The sequence below is a fragment of the Cuculus canorus genome, chromosome 25 (genome assembly GCF_017976375.1).
Source record: "Cuculus canorus isolate bCucCan1 chromosome 25, bCucCan1.pri, whole genome shotgun sequence".
In the NCBI taxonomy this organism is placed as follows: Eukaryota; Metazoa; Chordata; class Aves; order Cuculiformes; family Cuculidae; genus Cuculus; species Cuculus canorus.
Genome location: NC_071425.1, coordinates 1,464,605 through 1,480,255, shown reverse-complemented (window position 1 = coordinate 1,480,255; position 15,651 = coordinate 1,464,605). Strand labels below are relative to the sequence as shown.

Here is a 15,651-nt window from a genome sequence, read left to right as displayed (position 1 = left end):
GCACTGTCTCTCTTCCCACCCCACCCCAAGCTGCAGCTCAGGCCAAGCTGGGTGAGCTCAAAGGTGGGGCAGGGGGTGAGGAGAGCCTGCCTGGCCCTGGAGGTGGATGCCCAGGGTGGGTAGAGGGTACCTTGTTCTTCTCCGAGTGGTCAGCAATGGTCTTCAGGTGACCCACCAAGAACTTGAGTGTCTCGTAGTAGTGACCCGGCAGGTCCCGGATCTGTGAGGAGGCACACGGTCACCTCTCTGCTGACCCTCCTTGTCTTTCCCACCCACACCAGCCCCAAACGTGGGGCTCCAGGGCCCCTGCCCCATCCCCCTACCAGCTTCCGCAGCGTCCTCATCCTCTCGCTGGCATCCTCTATCCGGTTGGCTTCGATAAAGTCGTTGTATTTATCTGAAAGCGGGATGGGAGGGTCAGAGCTGGGCAGAGGGGAGAGAGCACCCCCAGGGCCAGGGACCTCCAGGGATGCTGGGGAGCTGGTGGGGTCCCACTGGGATGGGGCACGGAAAGGCACGGAGGGCCAAGGACAAGGCTGGCGCAGGGGACTCAGCGAGGAGGGGGGTTGCAGACCCTTCGCCTGGTTTGCTGTCACAGGGTCTTGAGACCTGTCCCCAACACCAGGACAGATGGGATGGGCTCCAGGGCTGCTGCTCAGCCCATATCGACTATCAACACGTAGCCAGTGGCACGGGGTCGTTGGTAGCCACTTTGGGGGCTCCGATGGCCCCAGGGAAGCACACGGCCAAGGCACGGGGACTCACCATCAGTGAAAAGGGGCTCCGGCAGCTTTCGGAAGAAGGATTTCAAGAGGCTGCTAATGACGTTCAGGTCCTGCCACCGCTGCAGGAAGAGAAGAGGCTGCTCAGAAATAGCGTGGCCACCAGGAGCAGGCAGGGATGGGACCCCTGTGCTCGGCGCTGGTGAGGCCACACCTCAAATCCTGGGTTCAGTTTTGGGCACCTCACTCCAAGAGGGACATAGAAGGGCTGGAGCACCTCTGGAGAATCGAATGGAGCTGGGGAAGGGGATGGAGAACAAGAAAAGTGGCTGAGGGACCTGGGGCTGTTTAGCCTGGAGGAGAGGAGGATGAGGGGAGACCTCATCACTTCCTGCAGCTTCCAGAAAGGAGGTTGTGGTGAGGTGGGTGCTGAGCTCTTCTCCCAAGTAACAAGTGACAGGATGAGAGGAAATGGCCTCAAGTTGCACCAGGGGAGGTTAAGATTGGATATTAGGAAAAATAATTCAGCAGAGGCTGCCCAGGGTAGTGGGGGAGTCTCCATCCCTGGAGAGCTCCAAAAAACTGTGTGGTCATTCAACTTTGGGACTTGGTTTAGCAGGTACGGTGGGGTTGGGCTGATGGTTGGACTGGATGAGCTTAGAGGGCTTTTCCAACCTTAATGGTTCTGTAATTCTATGAAGGACAAGCCCAGACACCAGCGGGAGAAAGCCCCCAAGGCACCCCCCCCAAGGCTGGTCCCAGGCCACCAACGCCAAGGGGGACACCAGCCAGCACCACCACGGCTGTGAGGACAGCAGGACAGCTGTCCCCACCCTGCATCTGGCAGGGAAAGCTCTGTGCTACTGCAGCAATGCGGTCAGAAAAAAGGGGACAAATGTGCCCCCAAGCTGCCACCTAATCTGCTGTCACCAACCACTAGGCGGCCCTGCCACTCCAGGGAAGGTCACAGCAATGGAGACAGGGATGGGGACAGAGACAGGGATGACAATGGAGACAGGGATGGGGACAGGGACATGGACCAGGACAACAGCCCCAAGAGCATCCCAGAGGCACAGGGAAGGGGACAGGGACATGGACCAGGACAACAGCCCCAAGAGCATCCCAGAGGCACAGGGAAGGGGACAGGGACATGGACCAGGACAACAGCCCCAAGAGCATCCCAGAGGCACAGGGATGGGGACAGGGACGTGGACCAGGACAACAGCCCCAAGAGCATCCCAGAGGCACAGGGATGGGGACAGGGACATGGACCAGGACAACAGCCCCAAGAGCATCCCAGAGGCACAGGGATGGGGACAGGGACGTGGACCAGGACAACAGCCCCAAGAGCACCCCAGAGGCACGGGGATGGGGACAGGGACATGCAGTCCGCTCTGCCCTCACCTCATCCTGCAGGTTGATCTCGGTGGCTCCCTTGTTGAGCTGCTCCTGCAGGCTGGACACCACCGCATTGTTCCCGGGCACACGATAGATGCCCATATACTCCAGCCCTCGGTCCTCAACCATCTTGCAGCAAGCTTCGACAATCAAGGGGATGTTCTGCAGGGACAGGGAGGTGGTGATGGAGATGCCAAGGTTGCACAGGGACCCCAGGGGCAGACAGTGCCAGCGCAGCCGTACCTTGTTGTCTGGAGCAGGCTGGCAGTCCTCCAGCCTCACACCGAAGGCTCGAGGGGCGGATTTCTTGTTCTTCTTCATGATGTTGATGCCCCATGGGGCTTTCTGGGAGCTGCTCTCATCTGAGGACAAAATTCAACAGGACTTTTGAGGACAGGCTGGGACAGTTGGGGTTGTTCAGCCTGGAGAAGAGAAGGCTCCAGGGAGACCTTCAAGCAGCTTCCAAGTGTTGAAAGGGGCTCCAGGAAAGCTGGGGAGGGGCTCTGGATCAGGGAGAGGACGAGAGAGGAATGTTTTTGAGCTAAAAGAGGGGACATTGAGATGACATTTTAGGGAGAAATGTTTTGCTGTGAGGGTGGGGAGGAATCCTGGCCCAGGTTGCCCAGAGCAGTGGTGGCTGCCCCATCCCTGGAGGGGTTCAAGGCCAGGCTGGATGGGGCTTGGAGTGACCAGATCCAGTGGGAGGTGTCCCTGCCCATGGCAGGGGTTGGAACTGGATGGGCTTTGAGGTCCCTTCCAACCCAAACCATTCTATGATTGCTGGCTGATGAGCTGGGACAAACAGGGAGAGCATCCCTGCTGCCCTAGGGCACGGGCATGGTGGCCCTCTTGGGACAAGGCATCCCGCCCTTTCAAAGCCCCCGGGTTTGCCATGCTGGGGCTGCCCCACGCTTCGGGGCTGACACCTACCTTTCGTGACGGTTGCATCCTGCCTGGGGGACCGGGGCGCGCTGGTTCCCGTCTGCTTCAGGAACTCGGCTCGGATCCCCAGCCCGCGAGAGCCCTTGGGCGAGGAGTCGGGCTTGGCGCCCGCAGGGCTGCAGGGAGAGCGGGGGCTCAGGCGGGGCACGGCTCGCGGCACCATCCCGGTGCAAAACCTCCCGGCAAACAGCAGCATCTCTCCCGGTCTGCCCGACCCATGCCCATGGGGCTGCGCCCCACACTGGGAGGGAACTTGAGGCACTTTAACCCCTTGCTTGGCGCTGGTTTGGCTGAACTGGACCCTGCTGGCACCCCGAGCGATTTTTGGGTGCAGCCATATCAAGGGAGGCAGCAGCTTTGCTCCATCCCTTTAAAATCGAGGTAGACAAAGCGCTTGGGGGGCCTCAGTGCCCATCACCCCCAGGTCCGTACCTCACTTTCCGGTAGTCGTTTAACTTCTTGTTGATAAGCGCTTGGCTGGCAAAACCGGGGTCCTGGGGAGGCAGAGAGAAGAGGGGAAGGGAGAGCTTGAGCAGCGCATCCACCGGAGGCCCCAGGCAAGTCCATGCTCTGCCAGGCACCACGAGGGGCCAGGCAGGACCAGGCGAGGGCAGGACCAGGTCCCTGCCGCCCTCAAACAGCCGGCGCCTGCCCGCGCTCACTGCCCCGCTGCGGTCTCCGCGCTCCTTGCGGCGGCGCAGGATGGCACACTCCGAGTCAGCCACAGAAGCTCGAGGATAGGCGCATCCCTCGACAGCACGCACACCTCCGTCCGCCCGCGGCACCACGCAGCATCCAAAACCACAAATCCATCCCTGCGGGACGCTGCCCACCCAACAGCATCACAGCCCTGGTGGGTGCCCCGACAGCTCCGGGTGCTCCAGCCTGGCAGCACCTTCCCCGTGCCAGCACCACCAGTCCCACCGAGCCCCCTGCACCTCCCGGCGCGGGGCTGTGTCACAAGGAACAAGAGACCACTCTGAGCTCAACGCACCCTCCAGGGCCGGAGCCTGCCAGGACCCCGGCACAAACACTGCAACCAAAGCAAACCATCCTGACACCGCAGGGAGACAGTGCACGGCCAGCCCAGCGCCGGCGTATCCAGCCCTATGGATCCTCCACCGGAGCCGGTGGTGCTGGGGAGCAGCTCTCTCCAGCCGAGACCCGAGCAACTCATAGCACAGAACACATCTGCCCGGTGAGGGCTCAGCCTGGACCCAGCACCAGCCCTGGCAGCACCAGGACCAGCCCAGCGCAGATCCCTGCCAGATCTCTCTCCACCATAACGCACCGTGGCAGAGCCACGCACGCTCCTCTCCCACCATACAACCAAACGCCACCGGCGGATCCGGCACCAACCCTGCCTGGAAGCACCGCTGTGGCACACGGAGAACCACAGCACCTCCGCCGAGCACCCCAGGCGCATCCCGCTCTTCTTAGACACCGTAGCACCCGCGAGCCCCCGTGCACCCCTGGGAGCACGGCACGGGGACGGGTGAGCCCCACACCGGCCAGTCAGCCGCTCAGGGACCGACCGTGGCCTGGGGAAGCAGCACAAGGCAAAGAGCCGGAGAGAGCCAAGGCGGTTAGTGCCGGGAGAGCCAGAGGCAGCCGGGAGCCCCATGTGGCTCTCACCTCGCCCTCAGCCTTGCTGTTCTCCCTGATGACTTTGATCCAGGCCAGCATGTCTTCCCGATCCTCTGCCTGAAAGAGATATTCACAGAAGTCAGCGGTCGTCAGGCGGAAGACGTGCTTCCTCTTGGTCTCGCTGTAGGAGATGTCCACCAGGCACGCTCGGATGCTGATTGGCGGCTCCTCCTCACCTGGGGCCGGGGCGCAGGTCACCGCCTCCCGCCTGTCCTTGCACAGGTACAGCGAGTGGGTGCGCAGCACGGCGAAGACGCGCTTCCACTGCCGGATGCCTCCACCGACCTTCTGCGGGGACAAGGGATGGGGCACAGACCCCTCAGGGATGCTGGTGGCGGGGAGCGTTTCCCCCTGCCTCGCCGCCCGGGCTCGGGGGGCACCCGCCTACCTTCCCCTTTTTGGTGAGGATCTGCTTGCAGTGGAGCCAGCCCTCCTTCCTCACGGCGCTGAACGGGACGTCCGAGAGGTCGGAGGTTGAGTGTCTTTTGGAGCGGGCGGCTTCGGACGTGCCAAGGCTGTCCAGAGACTGCAGAGGGGACCGGAGGCACCGTTGGGACGATGCCATCAGCACCTCCCGCTCTTCCAACCCCATGCCACTCGACCCCAGACTACGGGGTACCCAGGTGGGTGGGCACCCCCAGGACCCCCAACATCACCCAACACTCACCCCATCGGTGAAGAAGCTCCTCAGCATGCGGAGGCTGGGGACCCGGCTGGGCATCCTCCTGGGGGGAGAGCAGCCCCCGTCAGTGGGATAGTGGGGAGGGATTGGAACCGCGCAGTGGTGGGACTGGGAGGAGAGGTCCAGCCCTACCTTAAAATCTTCCCCTCATCCCGAAACGCATTCAGACCGTCATCGCAGGACTTGGAGCGCTCGGTGGTGATGGCCAGGAGATAGGATGAGCGGCGGCCGGCCTTAATGCTGCCTGCGAGGGGGAGAAGGGCAAAGCTCAGCCCAGCGGGCACAGGGCAGAGCTCCAGGAGCTGCTTCTCCCCATCCTCCCTCCCCACCCATCCCAGCCAGAGCCCTCTTCCAGCACTTACTGCAGTCCTGGGAGTAGTGCCGGTTCAGGGCAAAGGCAAAGGTGGGCGAGGAGGGGCTGGTGGCAACGGCAGGCGCCGAGTTCATGGCACTGGAGACCACCGAGGAGGCGGGGATGTGCTTGGCCTTCAGGTCGATGCTGGGGCTGGTGGGTTCGTCTGCGAGAGGGGTGGGCAGCATTGCAGGAGGGGTGGGAAGCCCATGTTGGCATCCCCCTGGCGCTTTGGCAGGTGATAGGTTTGCAGGAGGGGGGACAGTCCCACCCCCCCAGCACAGCTGGGAGCCACCAGTACACTCAGAGCCTGACCCAGAGCAATCCCACAGCCCCTCCGTTCCTACCTCATTCCCTCCCCATCCAGCCCCAAGGCTCCTCTCCGGGATCCAGGGCTGCGCTGCAGGATGGTGCAGAGCTGGCGGCTCCCCCAGACCCATTTGGGAAGAGGGGACGAAGCAGGGACACCCCGGGTGAGACAGGGAGTGGGTCACCCTGGATGCGTGCCTGTCCCCACCTCAGAGCAGGGGCACGCGGGGCTCCAGTTCACACCCAGCCGTGCCCAGTAAGATCCCAGGGGCTGGGCAGGGGGTGCAGGGCCACAGGTGGGGCTGCTTGAGCCCAAACCCTGGCACCTCATCGCCCGCAGCCCTGCTCCGGGGCAGAATGCCCAGAGGGTGCTGAGCTCTGTGGGTTCTGGGCACAGCGGGCATCGGTACAGCCCCTTCACATCCCCACTCTGGCCACAGATGGATGCTCTGAGACCATGCAACACATCCTGTCCCCCCCAAAACGCTCCCTCCCCGCTCCCGCAGGCTGGCAAGCTGCCCCGACTCACCAATGAAGGGGATGGATGCCAGTGAGTCCTCAGGGGCCGCCAAGGGAGCCACACGCCGGCCTTGCCGCTCAACCACCGGCCTCTCCCCTTTGCCGCCGGGCAGTGGGGGGTCACAAATGTCTGTCTCCTTCACCCCCTCGGGGAAGACAAAGTTCATCTGCCGCAGCGGCGGGGGCATCTTGCGGCCCGTGGGTGGCTTCTGCCGCAAAACCACCTCTTCCCTCCGCTCCTCCGGCTGCTCGGGCACTCGGCTGCTCTCCGGACGCTGCTCCCTGGGTGCGGTGGGGACTGGTTGGGGGCCAGCGGGCGATGGGATGGCAGAGAGGACCCTCTCTGGGAGCGATGCGGCCGGCCGCTGCGAGATGCTGAAGGTGGGCAAGCCACCAAAAGCAGGGTCACGAAAGGAAAGGGCGTGCAGTAGCCCAGTGCGACGCTGGAAGGATGGGCTGTAGCTCCGGTAGCCAATATAGCCCGAATCATCCACGCTTTGCAAGTTGGGCTGCGATGGGTGCTTCTGCACGGGCGCTGGCTCCCGCGATGATGAGGAGGAGGAAGGCGCAAAGGAGCTGTGTGGGATGGGTTGCCCGGTGGTGGCGGCAGTAGCCCGGCAGATCCTCTCAGGTGGCCACACTCCGCGGTCGTGGCGAGGGGAGAGCAAGGCACTGGGTTCCAGAGCCTCCATGGAGCGCCCGTACCTGCCCAGGTGGTGGTCGGAGCGGGCGCGGGGCGCCCAACCCTCGCGGGTGGGATAGAGCAGGGTGTCGTGCGAGGTGCTGTGGGGCCAGCCCCGCGGGGCGGCCGCCGAGCCCCCCAGCCGGTCCTGGGACACGCTGCGGTAGCGGGGCGGCATGGCGCGCCGGCGCTCCTCCGAGGCGCTGCGCCGCGGCTCCTGACTGCAAAACCAGCGGGATAGAGCCTGCTGGCATTCCTGACGGCCCGGTGCCCGCTGGGTGCCCGCTGCCTCCCGGGGCAGCCGCGCAGCCCCCGCCAGCCCCCCAACACTCTCCTTGAAGCCGCAGTGAGTCCGGTGCTCCGGGAGGTTCTTGGGGCTCCCGTAGCAGGAGGAGGCGGCAGGAGGGATCCCGTAGCGCTCGGGCAGAGAGGATGCGACGTTGCTGGAGCAGCCGGTGCGGGAGAAGGAGCCGGGGTGCCCGTGGGGTGCGGTGGGGCGCTGGGGGGGACCCTCGCTGGGGCGATGCGCGGGGCTGCCGCCCGCGTCGCTCTGGGTGCTGGTGAGCGTGGCTGTGCCGTGCGGGGACAAGGGCGGGTGGGTGCGGGGGTCCGGCAGCTGGCCCGGGAGGGGCTCGGCACCCCGGGTCTGGAAAGGGTATGTCTTCCGCGGGTAGCAGATGGGAGGTGGCTCCGGGATGCTCTGCGCCCCGCCGGAGTACGGCTCGTTGCCCTTCAGGTAGGCATCCTGCGAATATGCCTGCGGGTGGACGGAAGGGTCAAGGTGGGGGGACATGGCCAAAACGCAGGGTGCTGGGGGGATGCTCTGTGCTCCTCCCCATTCCACGAGCAAACCTCCCCGTTGGGGTGAGCTGCAGCCCTCCCCTGGTCCCACTTTTCCCCCGGCACCGAGCAACGCTGCTGCTGCCAGCCCTTCCACACCGCCACGCGGCACCCAGCCATCCTCCTCTCCCCTCCTTCCTAAAATACCCTGGCTCTCCCTTCTCACTTTTCACAGGCGCCTCCAACCTCACGCCTGGGGAATCCTCAGAGCCCAGGGCAGGCGCAGACGTGAGATCCTCCCTTGCCAGGGCTGTAAGGGCTCCCTTACAGGAGGGACCAGGTCCCCAAGCAGTGGTGCTCCCAAATTGCCAAGCGTGGGGTGGGTATGCACAGCTTTGGTGGCAGCACCGCCAGGAGAGCCTCAGGAGGCAGCCGGAACCGGAGGAGCACCACAAAAAGCCCCCACCACCCCCACTGGCCTCCAGACCCCAGCGCATCAACAGCAGAGCCTCTTGGGGAGCTCCAAGGATAAGCTGACCCAGCTCGCCCTCCAGCTATGCCCAACAATCCCCCCAAAACAAACCAGGGGCCACATCCCCCATTTTTCCCACTTCAGCTCCTGGCAAAACAGAGTCCACATTCCCCATCTTTCCAGTCCTGGACCCCTGGTAGCTCCATCTCTTCACCCGCTGCTCCTCCAGGGATGCTGGTGGAGCCCTGTCCCCAGGTGTCCCCAGCACCATAAGGGCACTTGGCCATCCCCACCCAGGAAGAGTGTAGGCAAGGGCAGAGCAGCCCCTCGTGCCGGGCAGGGGAGGAACACCGGCACAGCCGGGAAAGCCACAGCAGGGAACCCAAGCCCTGGAACCAGCCTGGTCCCTGGCACATGCTTGGCAAACTCACCAGCTGGAGGATGTCCTCATCCTTGGGCATGATGGAGAGCTCCAGCACATCGTCGCTGTGGGGAGAGGGGATGGAAGGGTCAGGCCGGCCGGTGTGACCAGCGAGGCAGCTGGATCCTCCACGAGAAGATGAATGTTCCCCATCCCCACGCAACGGTCACAGCGCACCACTGCCTGTCCCTGGTCCAAGTGACTCACGGCTCTCGCCAGCCCCATTGACTCCCAGGAGAACAGTGCCCACTGCGACATGTCCCTCTGATGTCACCTCCCCGTTCTGCCTGTCCCTGCGCTCCTGCCAGCCCTGGGAAGGGGACTCACCTGTTCTGGATCAGCGCGATGACCTGTGAGTAGGTTTTCCCGATGATGCTCTCCCCATTCACCTTGACCAACCGGTCCCCTGCGGAGAGGGAGGAGATGATGGGGTCACCACAGTCAGCGGGGAAGTGGTGGCACTCGGCTGTCCCCATGGGCGCTCACAGCGGGGTTTGAACACGGATAGCATGTTTGCCAGGGACAGAGACAGGTCCTGTGTGGCAAGGGGAGCCATGGGGACCTCAAAACTTCTCTGAGCATCCCAGGCCAGGCGCACGACAGCAGAGAGCTCGCAGCACCAGGGAGCAGAGAGAAAGGGGAGAAAAAAGAGGGAATGCAAGAAAAAGACCAAGACAAGCAAGAAGAGGACAGAAGGGGCAGGGCAGGGCATGCATCCTGCAAGCAGCCCGGAGCCACCTCCGGCACCGAGACCCCGCCAGCCTGGCCACCCCACGTGCCCCGGCTCACCGGTGCGCAGCCCAGCCTGGTGCGCTGGCCCGTCCTCCCGCACGTTCTTCACAAAGATGGTGTCCATGGGCTCCAGGCGGCTCCGGGGGGGACCTGCTCCCCAGGGACAGAGCATCAGGGAGCTGCTGGCACGGCCAGGCCCGTCCCATGGCGAGATGCACACTTAGCCCCTCATGGTACCCTCCTCGCCTCCTCAATCCCATGCGTGGTAGCCCTGGGAGCTGTGGAGCACTGGTCCTGCCCTGGGCAAAGCCCCACGTTCAGGGCAGCCCCCCGTGTCCCCAGCTGCTCCCCAGGAGCCACGCTCCTCTGCAAGAGCAAAAGCCATCGGGTGCCGCAAGAAACCAGAGGGTGGGAGGATGAGGGATGGGGCAACAAGGGATGCTGATGCCCCAGGGACCGCCCGGAGCAAGGCCAGCGTCCCCTCAGCCCCGAGGGATGCTCGGTGCCAGGTCTGGGCAGCACTGCCCGCACCGGCTCCCTGCGGGGCGCAGCCCCGGCGCCTCGTCACCCCGCCAGCGCGCCGATGCGTTCTGACGCCTTCACATTCGCTCACGTCACCACTCGCCTCCGGGAGGAGAGCGGGGTTGTGTCCCTGTCCCCAAACACCCTATGCTCAGCCCAGCCGCCTGCCGTGGGGACCCGTGCTGGCCACGCCACCGCCCCTCCAGCATCGGAATAGACCCCTTCAGGCACACGGTCCAGCGAATCCTCCCAGGGGCTTTGGGGACACCAAGCCCAAAGGCACCAAATGTCACCGAAGCACCACGCCACTTCACCGCCAGCTGATATCTCAGTGCCAGCCAGTGGAAAGGGCAGACCGTGTCCCCTCACTACACCCTGTGACAGCCCTGTGCGCCCCCAGACCCCCGAGCCCACTGATCCAAGCTGCGACGTCCCCCTCCCCATGGCAGCACCGGTGCTCACCTGTTCGGTTCCCGTTCTCCTCCTCCTGCCAAAAGAAAAGAAAACCACTTATCCTGTGGCTGGCGCAGGGCAGACACAGCGGGGGGACAGGCAGGGGAGCAGAGGGGCGCCAGCCCCGCCAAGCCCCTCGCCGGACCTGTGCGTCCCTCTGCCCTCCACCACCTCCAGCTAAAATTACCTCCTGACATCGGATCCAGCTTGGCCACCCGCGCAGCCCGGAGGGCAGGGACTGGGACCCACCATAGCCCCCCGAGCCCCACGGCCGGGGAAGGGGCTGGGATTGGGCTACGGGAGCAGGAAAGGACCCAGCCAGCCCCATAGTGGCATCTCACCCTTCTTCTGGGCCACCGAGCTCAGCCAGGAGCTGAGCCCCTGCAGTGGGGTCCTGGGGTGGGGACAGAGGTGCCCACCGGCCCCCATGGCACCGCGGCGCCCGGTCCTGGTGGCAGGGACCCCTGGAATGGAACGACTTTGCGCAGGCGTCCTCGGAGGGACGCTGGCCACCAGCAGGGTTATATTTAGCCCTGCAATTATTCAGCGGGGGGAGCACGTTCCCAGGGATGGGGGACATTTCTGCAGCCTCCTGCTGCACGGACCAGGCTGCCAGGGCTGCGGCAGGGATGGCAGGGGGGAACCCTGGCACCCCGTTTCTAGTCACAGGCAGGGGACAGTACTGGAAGGCTTCGGAGTCCCTTGGGGTGGGAGTAGTGTCCAAGGGCTCCTGCATCCCACCATGGGGCAGAGACACATTGCCCGGGGGTGCACCAGGGGTCGGCACCCCGAGGGGGCTGCACCCACAGTGCTGAGCCCCCAGCCCTGCCACGGAGCCGGCTGCACGTGTCCCCAGGAGGGACCCAGGCACCTGGAGGGTGACTTCTCGCTCTGCAAGTGCTGGATCCTGAGTCTCTGGTGGGGGCACGAGCTCAGCTCTGGCCAAGAGGCTTTGCCAGCTGCAGCTCCCACTCCAGCCGGCAGCCTGGGACACAGCCCTGATGTCCCCAGGAAGATCAAGTCCCACCAGGATGCTGGGAAGAGACCGATCTCCATCCCAGTGTAACAGGGGACATTCCCACCGAGGAAAAGAGCGCTGGAGGCATCTCTACACCATGCCCATTGCAGAGGGGGAAGGAAAATCCACGTCCCGTGGCCTCGCAGCCAGTCCTGTGCACCATGGGGCCACCAAGGGTCCTTGGAGGCAGGGACTCGCCCCTTCTCCTGCCCCTCCTCACCCTGCAGCACCCAGAGCCCTTCCCGGCCCCCAGGGCAGCCCAGCAGCTCCCAGGGTTGGGGCAGAGGCTGGGCGTGGCGGTGCCAAAGCACGGTGCGGTGAACACAGCTCCGCCATCACCCTCCCTGCTGAGTCAATCCCACCGAAACTCAGCCCCCGGACCTGGCTGCCCGCCGGCATCTGTGGGTGCTGAGCCAGCTGCACCGCACCCTGCCCCGCCAGCGCCAGCTTCGGCTCAGACGGGTGCCGGGAGCTATTCCCAACCGCTCGCCAAGAGCATCTCCACCTCCCGGCGCTGAACCGGCTCCTGCCCACGCAGATCCATGTGCTCCCGCCCTGGCGGGGCTCAGCCCTGGAGCCCAGCGCCGCAGGGCAGGATCTGTCCCTCACTCTTGGAGGATGCCTTAGGGGAGGTGGAAGCGAGCAGGTCAGTTCGGAGCAGGTTTGGGCCATCACCAGGACAAAAGCTCCTTTGCAGAGTCCCGTTGCTGGAGTCGGGTCAGGTCTGTGTTCCCAGTGTGGGCAAGGAAGTGCAGGCAGGAAGGAGTAAGGGAAGCGGGATCAAGAGCCTGGGAAAAGCACCGTGACGAGGATGCTGAGCAGGGACTCTGGCGAGTTGCTTCTCCCCACCCTGTGACTCATTTCCCACTGCAGTTCCCTGCCAGGAGGCAGTCAGAGCTGTGGGGCAGCTGGAGCCATGGGGCAGTCGGAGTTGTGGGGCTGTGGGCAGCTGTGAAGCTCTGAGGGTGATGGAAGCACCCAGCTCTGCCCGCCTTGAAGCAGAAAAAGGGCTGCGAGGGACCGTGCGGCTCCCACACTCTTCTCTCTTCCTCTGCACAAAGCTGCACTGCTGCAGAAAACACGGCTTTGAGGGTGGGGGTTCAAACCCCGGGAGCTTGGAGCTGGCACAGCACGAGAGCTGGCTTGTCACCTTCGGGTGCAGAGGGCACGGTCCATGCTGGAAGCTGCCAGGTGGTTTTGTGGGGTCCCTCCACCTGGAGGGGAAAGGTGCTGCCTGGATCAGGGTTTCTTGATGGCTCTGAGGGCACAGGAGGTGATGGCTTGGTTCCCAGCAGCTGGGAAGAGTCCAGGCTGTGCCAGGATGCAACAGCAGCCACCGGATCCTGGGGCAGATCCCGCTGAAAGGCTGGAAATTGGGAAATGTGAATCCACGCTGGAGGGCACGAGCGCTGGCAGGGCTGGACGGGAACCCCTCGCTGGGTAAGGACCTGCTGGCACATCCCAGTGCCCCAGGGAAGGTGCTGAGGCTGGTCAGAGGAGGAGGAGGGACGTGATGAAGGGTTCATCCTCCACAGCATCTGCTCCCAGGTTTGGCTCCATGGTGACCATGCGTGGTTAACTTTGGCTTGAGCAAAAACATCTTGCTGGGCTGAGCCTCTCCCTGCCCTCCAGGGCTCCAAAGTGCCTTTTCCTGCCATTCCAGGGATGCTGCAGCTGCATTCAGAGCTGAGGGATCTTCTCCATTCCCGCAAACAGCTGTGTCTCCAGCCAGAAAGGCTCTGGGATGTCTCCAGAGACGCTGCGGACTCACTGCTCGCTCAGAGCACACATCCCAGCAGCTCCATGGGCTCCTCCACCTCAGAGCCACCCATGGGCAGAGCAGCCCCAGGGAGGTCCCCTCCACGGTTCCCCAGACCCCAGGCCAGATACAAGCATCCTGCATCCAACCAGAGCATCTCAGAGCCCCGTTCCAGCAGATCCGGGGGTCCCCAGCCCCCCAGGTCCCAGCCCTACCTTGGTGGTGGAGTGCACGGCTGACTCTGGGGGGTACACGATGAAGTGGCGAAGGGTGAAGCCGAACCCCCCCTGCGAGCTCTTCCGCAACACCACCGTCTTGGGGCCCACCCAGGGGAAGGTCCCCTCTGGGGGTGCATTGGCGTTCGGCGATGCCCCATCTCTCTGGCCCGGCGTTGGCTGTAGGGGACAAGGAGGAAGATGTCGTGAGCCCTCACCTGGAGCCCTGTGTCCAGCTCGGGAGTCCTCAGTGCAGGAACGACACGGAGCGGTTGGAGCGAGGGCATGGAGATGATCCCAGGGCTGGAGAACCTCCTGGACGAGGACAGGCTGAGAGTTGGGGTTGTTCAGCCTGGAGAAAAGAAGGCTGCGGGGAGACCTTAGAGCAGCTTCCAGGACTGAAAGGGGCTGCAGGAAAGCTGGGGAGGGGCTCTGGATCAGAGAGGGCAGGGATAGGATGAGGGGGAATGGTTTTCAGCTGAAAGAGATTGAGATGATTAAAGTGAGATCTCAGGGAGAAATGTTTTGCTGTGAGGGTGGGGAGGCCCTGGCCCAGGTTGCCCAGAGCAGTGGTGGTGCCCCATCCCTGGAGGGGTTCCAGGCCAGGTTGGATGGGGTTTGGAGCCCCTGATCCAGTGGGAGGTGTCCCTGCCCATGGCAGGGGTGGGACTGGATGGGCTTTGAGGTCCCTTCCAACTCAAACGATTCCATGATTCTATGTCACTCTGGGGTTGGGGGGAGGCAGTCAGCCCCCCACCAGCCCCACGCCGGGAGGCTGAAACCTGCTGGAGAAGCATCCCTGTTCCTCAGAACCCCCTCCCCGCCCCTGGCCCCACAGCAGCAGATTCCAACCCTCAACAATCACCCCACCAGCATTCCCTGAGACTCCTCGTATGGGAGCTTTCGGGAGAAGATGCATGGAAAGGAAATTAAAAGAAATAGGAGGAAATGAGCTGTGCCTGGGGGTCTGGATGGGACCCAGGTGGCAGCACGGCAGGAGGAGAGATGGGGTGGATGGGGGAGATGGGAACAAAAGGTCCCCTTCGGATGACGCTGCAGAAAGAACCTCGGGCAAGCCGGAAAGAGCATCCCGGGAGGCGGCTGGATGAGCGATGCTTCCCGAAATGGGGCAGGGACCTGGCACGGTGCTGGGCTCTGGCAGGGCACGCGGCCGGGAGCAGCAGCCGGGGCCAGAGGGATGTGGGTCCATCCTGGTGGCAACAGGGAAAACCGAGCTTGGAGAGACAGCGGGAATCCTGGCACCTTGGTGGGGTTTGGGAGGGTTTAACACAGCCTCGGGGAAGGATGTTGCTGCTCTCCGTGGATGCACATCTGGCTGCACACCTGGCTGTGCATCCACCAGCCCTGCTGAGGGCTGAAGGGAGCAGAAGGTCCTGCCCGATGCCCCAGCAGCTCCGAGATCCACTAAAACCAGGGATATCTAGCGGGATGTCCCTGCCCATGGCACCGGGGTTGGAACTAGATGACCTTTAAGGTCCCTTCCAACCCAAACTATTCTATGATTCTCTATCAGCAACCTGGGAGCAGGCAGGGACAGGCAGCCAGTCCAGAGGAAAGGGGTCCGATGGGATCCTGCCTGAGTGCCACCTCCTTCAGCAACCAGAATCAGCCCATCCCGGGATGAGGGTGTTAAAATTCAGGCGCCGTCTGGGTGGAAGCTCTGGATGGGGAGCTGGGAGGGAGAGGGACACACAAAGGGACCAGGCACAAAAAAGCCTTTGTCTGTGCCTGTGCTGAGTGGGCCTTTTCGCTGCCGGTGGGGAAATCTGAGGGCAGCGCAGCAGCACCGGACTGCACCCCCTGCGCCAGCACGTCCCGCACGGGGCCCGGCTGCAGGTGGGGCTGGGGGTCCCGTCCCCCAAGATAGGGTCCCTGTGGTGAGGACACGGCTCTAACACTGCACCCCACAAGGCATCGCCCCGGCACAGCACCCCCAGCCCCATTCCATCACCCCCGGAGCAAAGTTGAGGGGCTACAAAGGCTTCGGGTGCTCACAGACACCACA

General features: G+C 63.8%; 1 protein-coding gene across 4 annotated transcripts in view; it reads right to left on the bottom strand.

Annotated features, from left to right (window-relative positions):
* Positions 1-15,651, bottom strand: part of ARHGAP23 (Rho GTPase activating protein 23) — a 40,063-nt gene that overhangs the window by 4,277 nt on the left and 20,135 nt on the right. For 3 of the 4 annotated variants that reach the window (XM_054088517.1, XM_054088516.1, XM_054088515.1), the window contains exons 2-19: positions 13,626-13,805; positions 10,643-10,667; positions 9,716-9,808; positions 9,254-9,332; positions 8,937-8,991; positions 6,582-8,010; positions 5,754-5,909; positions 5,524-5,635; positions 5,377-5,434; positions 5,098-5,235; positions 4,698-4,997; positions 3,495-3,556; positions 3,051-3,178; positions 2,364-2,482; positions 2,127-2,282; positions 766-844; positions 324-397; positions 131-220 (exon numbers count right to left, since the gene is read on the bottom strand). In XM_054088517.1, the coding sequence (XP_053944492.1) occupies positions 131-220; positions 324-397; positions 766-844; positions 2,127-2,282; positions 2,364-2,482; positions 3,051-3,178; positions 3,495-3,556; positions 4,698-4,997; positions 5,098-5,235; positions 5,377-5,434; positions 5,524-5,635; positions 5,754-5,909; positions 6,582-8,010; positions 8,937-8,991; positions 9,254-9,332; positions 9,716-9,808; positions 10,643-10,667; positions 13,626-13,805 (3,333 nt within the window). Of the gene's footprint in view, positions 1-130; positions 221-323; positions 398-765; positions 845-2,126; positions 2,283-2,363; positions 2,483-3,050; positions 3,179-3,494; positions 3,557-4,697; positions 4,998-5,097; positions 5,236-5,376; positions 5,435-5,523; positions 5,636-5,753; positions 5,910-6,581; positions 8,011-8,936; positions 8,992-9,253; positions 9,333-9,715; positions 9,809-10,642; positions 10,668-10,820; positions 12,601-13,625; positions 13,806-15,651 lie in introns of those variants that run through there. The other variant, XM_054088518.1, reaches the window with a different exon arrangement.